At 46.1% G+C, this 12,459-nt stretch overlaps 1 protein-coding gene across 3 annotated transcripts in view; it reads right to left on the bottom strand.

The window, feature by feature from the left end:
* Positions 1-7,590: 7,590 nt before the first annotated feature.
* Positions 7,591-12,459, bottom strand: part of LOC133361571 (monocarboxylate transporter 12-like) — a 30,479-nt gene continuing 25,610 nt past the window's right edge. For all 3 annotated transcript variants that reach the window (XM_061580505.1, XM_061580502.1, XM_061580510.1), the window contains 2 exons: positions 11,537-11,796; positions 7,591-9,895 (listed from right to left, as the gene is read on the bottom strand). In XM_061580505.1, coding sequence (XP_061436489.1) covers positions 9,666-9,895; positions 11,537-11,796 — 490 coding nt within the window. In that variant the 3' untranslated portion in view covers positions 7,591-9,665. The remainder of the gene's footprint in view (positions 9,896-11,536; positions 11,797-12,459) is intronic.

Genomic DNA, 12,459 nt, shown 5'->3' with positions numbered 1-12,459 from the left:
TTTTATTTCCCTTCTACGTGACTTTACCGAAAGAACCAAGAAAATAAATAAATTATGTTAATGAACCCCGCCCATACGTAGAGGGATGGGCCGTGGGTGCGGAACTCGTCGCAATAAACTCGCGACGGCGTCCACGCACACGGCATGCTAATGAGCCGCCTGGCACCGGGTGGAGCTTTGCCCAAATAAGGATTGGAACAGAAATCGGCAGCGGCCAAGCAGAGATGACGTCACGCTCAAAGAGCTGGGTGGTCGGCATGAGGGACATGACGTCACTAGCGAGGCACACCTCCCCCTGGCGTTTAACGCCGATGAGGTCACGCTGAGCGGTGACGTCAGAGAGCGGGGTCGGAGTTCAAGTTTGTTGGCAGAAGGGGAGCGGCAGTGTCGTGCTGAGCGCTGCGCTCCGCACCGACCAGCCGAGTTCCATTCCCGCTCGTGGCCAACACCGCCAGTGACGACTTTCTGAGCCGGTCCTGAGCCTCCCCTACGTATTCTCAGCCTCAAATGAGTTCCCCCTGCGGTGTGCAGTCAACATCGCCATTGGGGAGGCAAAGGTGGCCGGGCGTGGTGCTGGCCACCCACCCCCCCCCTCGTGTGCCGACCCACCTTTAATAGGTGCTCGCTAACAGCACTTGCCCCTACAGTCTGTCCAGGCTATACGGGGGATCTTTGTGTGTTAGGTGCCCACTAACAGCACTTGCCCCAACATTCTGTCCAGGCTATAACGGGGATCTTTGTCTTTGTGTTGGGAGCAAGTTTGAGTGGCGTGTAGTCGTGGGAGTTGAACGGGCGCCTGCTGCTACTGATAGTCGTTGACTGCGGTGGGACAGACGCTGATAGGCAGTAGGGGTCGGCACGGTTTGAACCGACTCAAACTGGTTTCAAATTGAGCAAACCAAACCAAACCAGCGACGACAACCAAACCAAACCAAAACCAAACTAAGCTAAACCAAACCTCTTGAGTTGGCTTGAACCGAAAAGATGCGCGGCAAACAATATTCGCATTCAATACAAATATCAAGTGTATTAATCGCTAATTTCTACGCAGGCTTTCTTCATATTGAGATTCACTAGCAAGTACTGGACGACGATGTCGTCCACAGCCATCTCCTCAAGCTTGGCACGCCCAATGTCCTTGAACGCAGTGTGGTAGTTCAATGGCAGTGAAACCCCAACACTAGGCAACATCCGCGCCCACGAGCGCACACACATCTCGGCCTTGAACGTGCACTTGTGTAGGTTTGGTCGGTCGAGAAAGGAGCGCTTGGCGGCCGAGTTTGCTCTCTCGGAGGGCACGGACGACGCCGGGATAGGCAAATAGTCGAGGGCCACGCGTCGTAGGCGCGGGTACTTGCCGCCGTACAGCTTCCACCACTCGACGACGTCCATGCTCAGGTCCTGAGTCGGCTCAAGCAGGAAGCGGTCGACCTCGGAGGCGGCGCCGTCGTGAGCGTTGGGCGCGTAGACCATGTCAAAGAGGATGTTAATGCCGCCACGCGGCGCCGCCTTCGGCGCCGCGTCCGTCGTCAACGCTGGGTAGCGCTGGTTGAGAATGTCCGTCATCATGTCCTTGATATTGCTGTACTCGGTGCTCGAGGCCGCGGGCTTGGGGTGGCGCAGGTTGAGAAAGCGGGCGACGCGGCTCGGGACACACGGGCCTTCTTGGGCTTGGGCTGCGTCGCGGTCTGCAGCGCTGCGGCGCCGAGGGTGCGCATGAGGCTCTGCCGCGTGTCGCCGCGCGTGGCGTCCAGGCTCTCACGTTCGCTCGCCATCGGCTCCTCGTCGCTACCGGCGTGTTTGGTCTCTTCCACGTCGTGGATGAGATACCTTGTGATGCTGGAGCCGCCGGGGATGGCGCCGTCTTGAGCCGCTCGAGCCATGGAGATGCAATTGCAAAGTGAATTCGCAGGCAAAGGCAACTACAGCATGTCCTTTCGTGTCGCCTTTACAACCAACCAAACTAATTTGAGCCGGTTCCACCCTGTCCGAGCCAAACCGAGTCGGTTTTCGTAGCCCCAAACCAAACCGAACTAGTTCAAACAGAGCCAAACCAAACCGATTTGGTTCGGTTCAAACCGCGGTTTGGTGGTTTGAGCCAAACCGTGCCGACCCCTAATAGGCAGACAGACAGACAAGACAGGCGGACAGACACAGACAAGAGGAACACAGAGACGACAGACACACAGACAGGCAGAGAGAGACACAGGCGAACAGAGACACAGACGGACAGAGAGACGTTGAATCGAACACACTGAACTCGCTCCATTGAAAGAGATTCCTCGATCTTTGCCCATCCCCGGAATTCGTTCTAGTTTCTATTTATTTCATTGTGTGTGGTGTGTAGTGTAAGCAATGTGGGATATCGATGTACACGGATATGAACAAGATCAGCAGACAAGACGTCTTTCATACTCTTTTGTTCTTTCAGTAATGTCACAAAATATAAATCACGTTTCGATCGCAACACGAGCAGTCGTCCTCAGGCGAAAACATCCAGACATTGTCGCGGCAGAAGTCACGTGAGCTGCGGCACGTGACAAAGATGAGGTGACCCCCCCACCCCCGGGCTCGCCCCGCTCAGCTGAGCATTGTTTTAATGCGGTGGGCTCACGCGAAATTGATATCTGTAAGAGGAAGTTAGTTTGAAAACCCACTGGCTATACTCTTTTATATAAGCGCACAACTTCATCTGTGACGAATGCTGCACTTTCTGTCGTTTTTTATGCATGAACGACGGAGGCGCAGGGACACGTTTGATCACGTTGGTATCGATCTGCAGATGACGGTCTTCTCACACGGCCAGCTCTGTCGCATTATCTCGTTCCCGCGATCCCAACCATGTGAAAGTCCGCATCGAACCGAATCCCTGGCAAGGCCATCTACTTCACGAGAGAATTCACGCGAAGTGTTTTCAATTAAGTCTTCCAGATGTAAAATGATATAAGCTTACAAATTCAAAAATAATACAATTCAAAGACGTTCCATTTTAAAACTTCAAAACGGTGCAACGGGAGCTTGCGTGGATGCGTCGTTCGTGTGCAATTTGTTTCGTGACTTTCCTGGCCGAAAGCCGTAAATGGTTGTGAGGGGCGCCGCAGGCGGTCCCGCTTGCTTCAACCCCATGGTTGTGAACATCCAGACGTCAATCGGCAAGGACCATTTCTTGTCCTAGTTCGCCAACATATAAGACGTCATGCAAAATTCTAATGAGTGTTGTTGTGCAGAATGCATCTACTAGATTTGCTCTGCCGTGTAACCGAATATAAATCTGTACCAAAAATGCATTTCAAATGTGCTCTTAAAATTACCTCCTTGCTATGAAGCAGATCAACAGACACGACATCTTTCATTTATCGATCTCTCCACAAAACAAAGGAATGTTTTACACAAACTATAACTAGCACAGACTTCTGGGAGTGCATCATTGATTCAGTGCAAGTCACCTGTGGACCCTAATTGGTGCACAACGTCTCAAGAGCAGCCGGGCTGCTTCAACCGATTGTTACGGACATCCAGACGTTAATCAGCAAGGAGCATTTATAGTGCTAGTTAGACAAAATCTATGTCAACACGCAATACAAAATTATAATTCGTGTTGTCGAGAATGTATCTCCTCTACGTGTAACTTTTAAGTGGTATGCCTTGTAACTGATGAATGATCCGAGTGTGCTCCCTATTTTAAAGACAATGAGTTGCTCCAGAGGGAGATGCTTCCTGAAAACACAAACGTACCCTTTGACCTGTATCACAAGAACAATGAGTCTCACCTGAGTTATCTGTCCAGGTTAATTCCAAAACATCACTTATTCAATGTTTGACCCTTATAGACAAAATGTTACATGTACGCACACAATCGGACAAGTATTCATTCTAAATTATTGACATGCATATTAACAAAATGTAATTACTGCACTGAAATATACTGCATCAGGTTACACCGCATGAACAAGCTATTTAAAAAAAAATTGCATCGTCTGCTTAAGTGTGTGTACAACATACTATTGCTCCATTAAAAAACGAGTAGGCCATTGCACGCTGGCGTCTGGGTCAAAATTGAGCAAATTGTAAACATTACCTACAAACTACACAACTGAGATGCCACATCAACCATCACCCCCTACTGACCGGCTCTTGTCCACATGCAGGCCGGTGCACGGCCACCACCTTGTGGCACATAGGGGCAGCTGCTACTTGGGGATGCTCTTCGAGTGTTTGAGACGAGATACGATGCAAAACTCCGAATTGCCGAGGAAATTAAGCAAGCACCATATAAATGCAATTGATAACATAGCGAATACTTGGGAGCTTATTGGCTCTCGCTCCTGGTTAGAGATCCACCCAACACACAGGTCCACAAAGACTGGCCGCTCTTACCCTGCAGGTTGAACCTAGCAATTGAGTGTTCAACTTCACATTCTTGTCATTAAAGGCCTATGACAAGGGTGCATCTATTGGAGCGACATTGTCTCAAGTTTACACATCTCCCAGGTCTCCATTTGACGTTGTATTGTCTCGGAGGAAGTCCACCCACACCTAAACTTCCACAAACTGCTGGGAGTTGCCTCGCTCTGCCTCACAGTCAGAATTCTCCTCCTGCTTCACGTTGTCTCCATCGATGTGTAACAATTGCATATCCTTGTGTTTCAGTATTTATTTGACAGCATAGTCACAATGAGACTGCTTCCACAGCCTCGTCAGTCGAAACAGCTTTCACCTCGTTACAGTCGAAACGGCCTTCACCTCGTTACAGTCGAACCGACCTTCGTGTGGACATTCCTTCAGATGTCCTTAAGGGGAAAAAGCCTGCTTAGCTTTTTTTCCCAAGGGTAAAACAGTTTGTACTTATTTTTTGTTGTCTAGTAACCTATTTTTGCACGGTGCAACTGGCAGTCTCTCTAGATGTTTTATATATTTGACCTTTTAACATTCTGCCCATACCTCAGTCGCCAACGAGTCAGGAATGCGAGGTGTAACCGTGCTGCCAACTGGCCCGCCACCACAAAGTTGGGAATTGTCACCAGATATAAAAATACAGCGCTCATGATGGACGACTCGTCACACAGTCTCTTTCTTAATGGTGCAGATTCATTTTTGATTTGCAGGCATCACTTGTTTTACATGTACACACGAACCAAAAAAGCCTAATTTATTTAACAAAAGTGTAAAAAAAACTTACAATGTGTAAAAAGTTTAACGAATTTTGTTTTTACTTGTTGCTGATTTCGTGACCATTTAAATATGAAGTAAAAAATATTCCTGGTATACAATTATATATACATACTTTATATATAATCAACACGTATGCACGCATACACGTGCACAAACCATGAAAATGTCGCCACCTCAAAATGTAGTTGTTTATATTTCACAACTGAAAGCTGGAACTTTTATGTCCTGGAAAGATTTCCCCAGTAAAGCAGCTACAAAAAGAGAACAATCGTGAGAAAACCAAGACAAGTGGCAACATTAGTCCCTATGCACAAACAAGCGGGGAGAGACGCCAAAGCACTTTTTCCATTTGCCCATCAGAGGTGAACGCGCAGTTTTCATGTACTAATAATAAACTACGCCTTAACCTAAGTGGAGCAATGCGTCTGACGCGTGTTTGACGTGTCTTAAATCAAATAATATTCCTTTATTTCTTAGTTGCACAAAACGGTTTCCAAAGTAACATCTCGTTTTTACTTTATCACGTTGTCACACCGTCAACAGACTGTCCACCTGCTCCATTGTAGGGTCCTCCTGGCTTACGTTTAACTGTCAGACCCGAAGTTATTCTTTTTTGATTCACTTAATTTCCATTTATTATTTTATTATTTTTTCTATCTCCGTGACTTTACCGAAAGAACCATAGAAAATTACGTCATGGGTTCAACTAACGGAGCATCTAACCAAGGGGGACTTTAAACAGTTCGATTATTCCAAGTCAAATATTCCCAATCTTTAACAAATGTACATCAAATGTATACACAGAAATAATACATTCACTTTCTGTCCTATGGCTCTTACACGAGGTGTGTCAAGATGGGGCCAGCATGGCAGGGTTGGTTTCCCACTGGCATTTTACCAAGCCAGAACTGAACCATGCCATGCTGGCCTCACATGTCATCTGAATCTACAGTGAGGGAAAAAAGTATTTGATCCCCTACTGATTTTGTACGTTGCCCACTGACAAAGAAATGATCAATCTATAACTTTAATGGTAGGTTTGTTTGAACAGTGAGAGACAGAATAGGAACAAAAAATCCAGAAAAACGCATGTCAAAAATGTTATAAATTAATTAGCATTTTAATGAGGGAAATAAGTATTTGACCCCTCTGCAAAACATGACTTAGTACTTGGTGGCAAAACCCTTGTTGGCAATCACAGAGGTCATACGTTTCTTGTAGTTGGCCACCAGGTTTGCACACATCTCAGGAGGGATTTTGTCCCACTCCTCTTTGCAGATCTTTTCCAAGTCATTAAGGTTTCGAGGCTGACGTTTGGCAACTCGAACCTTCAGCTTCCTCCACAGATTTTCTATGGGATTAAGGTCTGGAGACTGGCTAGGCCACTCCAGGACCTTAATGTGCTTCTTCTTGAGCCACTCCTTTGTTGCCTTGGCCGTGTGTTTTGGGTCATTGTCATGCTGGAATACCCATCCACGACCCATTTTCAATGCCCTGGCTGAGGGAAGGAGGTTCTCACCCAAGATTTGACGGTACATGGCCCCATCCATCGTCCCTTTGATGCGGTGAAGTTGTCCTGTCCCCTTAGCAGAAAAACACCCCCAAAGCATAATGTTTCCACCTCCATGTGTGACGGCGGGGATTGTGTTCTTGGGGTCATAGGCAGCATTCCTACTCCAAACATGGCGAGTTGAGTGTATGCCAAAGAGCTCCATTTTGGTCTCATCTGACCACAACACTTTCACCCAGTTATCCTCTGAATCATTCAGGTGTTCATTGGCAAACTTCAGACGGGCATGTATATGTGCTTTCTTGAGCAGGGGGACCTTGCGGGCGCTGCAGGATTTCAGTCCTTCACGGCATAGTGTGTTACCAACTGTTTTCTTGGTGACTATGGTCCCAGCTGCCTTGAGATCATTGACAAGATCCTCCCGTGTAGTTCTGGGCTGATTCCTCACCGTTCTCATGATCATTGCAACTCCACGAGGTGAGATCTTGCATGGAGCCCCAGGCCGAGGGAGATTGACAGTTCTTTTGTGTTTCTTCCATTTGCGAATAATCGCAGCAACTGTTGTCACCTTCTCACCAAGCTGCTTGGCGATGGTCTTGTCGCCCATTCCAGCCTTGTGTAGGTCTACAATCTTGTCCCTGACATCCTTGGAGAGCTCTTTGGTCTTGGCCATGGTGGAGAGTTTGGAATCTGATTGATTGATTGCTTCTGTGAACAGGTGTCTTTTATACAGGTAACAAGCTGAGATTAGGAGCACTCCATTTAAGAGTGTGCTCCTAATCTCAGCTCGTTACCTGTATAAAAGACACCTGGGAGCCAGAAATCTTTCTGATTGAGAGGGGGTCAAATACTTATTTCCCTCTTAAAAATGCAAATCAATTTACAACATTTTTGACATGCGTTTTACTGGATTTTTTTTGTTCTTATTCTGTCTCTCACTGTTCAAATAAACCTACCATTAAAATTATAGATTGATCATTTCTTCGTCAGTGGGCTAATGTACAAAACCAGCAGGGGATCAAATACTTTTTTTCCCTCACTGTAGCTCAGATTCAGACCACGCTTGATGCTGGGCTAATGATGGATGCAATGCATCTGTCATTCGTCAGCACACGACTAAATACAGCGACAACACGTCATGTCCGTGCGTTTTGACGTCACATGTTGTCTATGACGTCATTGGCATGGCTCAGCTTGCACTCGCTTGGCATTGCCTGCTGCACGTTTTGGAAGTACAGCCAGTGGTGGGAATTATTTATTCCTGTAATGGAGACGAGTCTCCAGGCTGAGCAACCACTGCTTACTTCCCACCAGGTGATATAGCTTCACCAGAGGGTGCTCACTTTACTTATCAGAGAGGGATATAAGAATGTTGCCAATGGTTTATTCAAGACAACACCAAAGAGATTCATGACCTTTTAGGTGCATTCATAATTGGGATGTTTTCCCAATACTGTACTGTACCAATCACAAATATTAGTAATAACAAGCGAAACGTCGTACTCAAAAATTGTAAATGTTGTGGATTCACTCAACATATCGGTGGGCTAAAGTAGTGAACTATTTGTCTTTTGTCAACGTGACACATTTTTTACTGATTGGCTGTGTCGGGTGGTGGAGGGTTGTGACACATTTATATATAACGCGATCTAACCCAAAACCCTTTATGATTAATATTGGTCGCAAAAGCCTACGTGTTAAACTGATCTTAGATGTAGTTGGGATACCTACACTTTTCCTGACTACACGTAACCCTCCAATCAACTGGGGTGTAGCCGTTTACACTGCTGGTTGGAGAGAGACAACGGTTAACTCCACTACGTGGAGAAAATGTACACATAGCGAGGGTTAACATTCACTACGACCATCTCCTGGCCACTTTGTGTAGCATCTGTTTCCGAACAGGATGAACAACTGGTTCTCATGGCTGCTTTAGTCCTGACATCTTGAAATCTCTGGTGGTCACCCATTCAAATAGTAACGAGATTCAACTGTGCTTAGTTTCCAATATCCGATGAGATCGGTGCATTTAAAGAGTGCTTTGGTCATTGGATGATGGGCTGATTGGGGACACATTTGATCACATGAATTAAAATGTGTGTAATATGCTTTATAAACAGATGTATACAGTTACTCCTGTAGAGTATTAACTTCATAATTAATATCTGATATCCTGCATGCAGAGCTTCAACAATGCTTTGTGAGCAAAATCCTGTGAGCTAAATTGAAAAGGGAAAGCTTATAGTGCTATCCATTCAAATCAATCCAGCTACTCACATCATATGACAAGAACAAACTGAAATGTAATTCTGTGTAAGATATGTTTATATGCATGCGTAAACATGCTGCACAAAGATTTAGTGAGTTTATAAGTGAAATAAAAAATGCCGCTTTGAAGTTTTAGACTAATCCAATCAAAATTCTGCTTTGCAGCATTATCGTTTTACATTTTTTCTGAGGCTACACATCAAATGAGACAATATACTGTCGCAATAGCTTAACAGTGCTAAAGTGGACATGTTTGTATATGTTTTTTCGTGTAAAAGTTACACATGCATAGTCAAATTGTGCATGTAAACGTACCATTATTCTAACAATACACAAAAGCAAATGAAAAGTTTTATAGGAACATTAATTATTTATTCATCATTCATTCACTTATAAATTTTATACACTGTATAGTGACACTTCAAATAAAAAAACAAGTTTCAAGCTTGATTACAAAGTCACTTCCTTATGCACCAAAATGCCATATTTTGAATATAGTTTTGCATAGAAAAATAAGAGAGCAGCACCACTATGACAGAACGTGTTTTCAACAAACGCGCACACACTTTGGAATTACGACTGCGCAGGTTTTCACGGTTGTGCCACACAGCTCTAAGACGTGTTTCCTTTTTGAGCAGCACGTTGTCCATCGTGCCAAACGGCACGCAGCACGACCCACACAAACGTCGACGAGTGCTCTGGAATTACATGTGGATCAGCAGCTCACGTGGAAGGGCGGTGACACTGTGACTCCACTCTTATCTGACGAAAACGTGTCATTCCTGACCATGGCCGTCGATTCTGCCATAGGTTCCTTGAGCTCGCGTTTTGCGCAGTAGCTTCTGAAGCACGACACCACCCCGAAAAGCAGAGCGCTCAAAATCATGGCCATGCCGCTGACGAGGAAGGCTGCCGTGTAGGTGCCTGTGATGTCCACCAGCCAACCTGGCAGAACGGCATAACCAGCAGCGTACACACCGCGGCCACCCGGCAGTTTCAATGGCAAGAACAAAATAATCAAGATTAAGGTGTCATGGCCAAGGCCTTTGTTAACCAACACACTTCACCAACTCTTTCTACCATCTGCCATCTGCCACATCTGCCGCTGCTGCACAGTAGGCATGCTACCTCCAAGATCTGTCATATCAGTATCCCACCATTTGGTCTTAGGTCTCCCCCCTCTCGGTCATCAGACTCGTGGATACCATTGCAGTGTCTGTCTTAGTAAATGGCCCCGCTCCATCCTCACGCACGTCCCACCCAGCACAACCTGTTTTCTTAACGATAACTACACCAATTGCCTGCCATGTGCTCCTCCAGACTTCTGCATTGTTTATCCTGCCTTGCCACCACATTTCTAGAATCCCGTCTCAGATAATTGTGCCCGAATGCCAACAACTTTTTTTTTACTGTTTCCAGTCCATCTCTCTTGCTTCACACAGTTACAGATAGCATGTATGTCTCCTATATAATTTTCTTTACATTCAGACTTACCTCTCACCTCTTCCAAAAGTGATTTCCATAGCCCATCAAACACTAGACCTTTGAAAGCAATGTTCTTCTTTTCCTTCTTGTCAAAGCGCCCTACATTATGGTCATTACTTCCCAAGTATACAATCTTCTCCTGACCTCAACCTTGTCTCCTCTTACAAAGGACTTGTGGTCCTAATACAGAAGTCCCGTTTATAACGACCACCAAGCCTAACGGTTTTACGCAAACAACACATCAAGACCAGTGAACATGTTTGGCACATGAATTCATTCACATTCAGACTAAGATTGGTTCCAACCTCTTTCTTCGTAATGTTCTTTAATATATTTTTGCCTACGACCAAATCACCAAGATAGCACCCGATCTCATCAGATATAAGGAACTAAGCAGGGTTGAGCCAACTGGCGGAGCCAGGTGGGGTGGCACGTGCCCCTCCAATGATCCAATCGAAATCCCTAATTTCAATCGGATCTTTGAGGTTTATTGTAATAAATCGGCATTTTGCGACCCCCACTGCCACTGTGTAGCATATTATTACGTGCCAGGGGACTCTATGAGATGATAGGACAATAGTCAGAGTCCATAATTGGCAATAAGCAACTGCGCACACAATTGTGCGCAGTTGCATATACAGAACAAGACTTCCCTGAAGGCTTAACTTCAGCGAGCGCGATGCCGATCACACACGGTTCGAATTCGACCCTCGATCGATGGCTGCGCCATCGCTGCATACGTGTCGAATAAAAATCAAGGGACAAGTCCTTACTAACAACTCCTATGATTTTTCATTGCTAGAGGGGTTGCCCCCCCTACCTGAAAATCCTGGCGCCGCCATTGGTTGAGCCTGGATAGTGCTCGGAAGGGCGACCACCATGCATAACACAGGTAACTGTAGGCTGATGAAAATGTTAATGTCCTGTATCATGCTTTCACATCTGTGCTATTTGGCTGCGATACATTTCCACGCGATAAGCCACTTAATTAAGCTATCATTCGTGACCAGCAAAAGAGCTATATAGCTTAGTGAGCCTTACGTGGTAAAATAAAAAATAGTTTATTTTAAGTTCGCCCAAGTCACCCAAATCACACCTCACCTGCCACCGGCGGTGCTATCAGGTACGGCACGGCATGCATGAAGAAGACGAGGCCCACGGCGCTGGAGACGTGGACGGGGCCGACCAGGTCGGCTGTCACCACGGAGATGAGGGTCACGTACGCCCCGTCAAAGTAGCCGTAAAGCACGGCGTACACCATGAGCAGCGGGAAGCTGGCCATGAGTGGCAGCAGGAGTGACCACACGCCCTCCAGCCCCACGGCCACCATGTAGAAGAGGCCTCTGTGCTTGCGCACACTCCTGGGAGATGAAGGGGGCACACACGAGAGCACTGTTCGTGACGTCAACGTTTTTATTTATATAATTAGAAGCATCGTTGTTATCCCAAGTGCTGTTCCAATTGTAGAAAGGAAATCGTGTTATGAGAGACATAATTTTTGCAGCTGACATAACAACAGCCTGTGTCAGAGAATTGCTCCAACATTCGACTTCACAGAACTACTTCTGAAGCCACTAACAACTTCTAGCTGCCTTGCAATCGAGCAGGTGGGAAGGGCCAGCAAAAGAGTGAAAGTGTCTCCCTGCTCAAATTAACTTCAAGGTAGCTTCTCTTGGTCCTGGACCAGTGGTGGAAATTCCACATTCCCATGGTAAGGGACAGTCCATAGAATCTCCCCTCATAATGGTACAATTTTACTCATCCGCAAGCAATACTAAAATTGGAACGCTAAATGTACCAACTGCAGACAGTTACTCTGCCTGCAAACATTGATAGCTCTTTTTCGCACCTAACATAAAGCATAGTTGGCTAGGAACGGTTTGAAAGAAGTTCAACATACGTACAGAAGTTCACTGCTGGATGAAGATCTCCCCATGTGGTATCTGACACTGGTCATTGCTGGTTGGTAAAGAAAGGGGGGAGGGACCCGTTTTAGATATCACTCATCACTAATGTTAGCCATG

The sequence above is a fragment of the Lethenteron reissneri genome, chromosome 8 (genome assembly GCF_015708825.2).
Source record: "Lethenteron reissneri isolate LAM-NWPU_2019-01 chromosome 8, ASM1570882v1, whole genome shotgun sequence".
Taxonomy (NCBI): domain Eukaryota; kingdom Metazoa; phylum Chordata; class Hyperoartia; order Petromyzontiformes; family Petromyzontidae; genus Lethenteron; species Lethenteron reissneri.
This window is presented reverse-complemented; position numbering and strand designations above follow the sequence as displayed.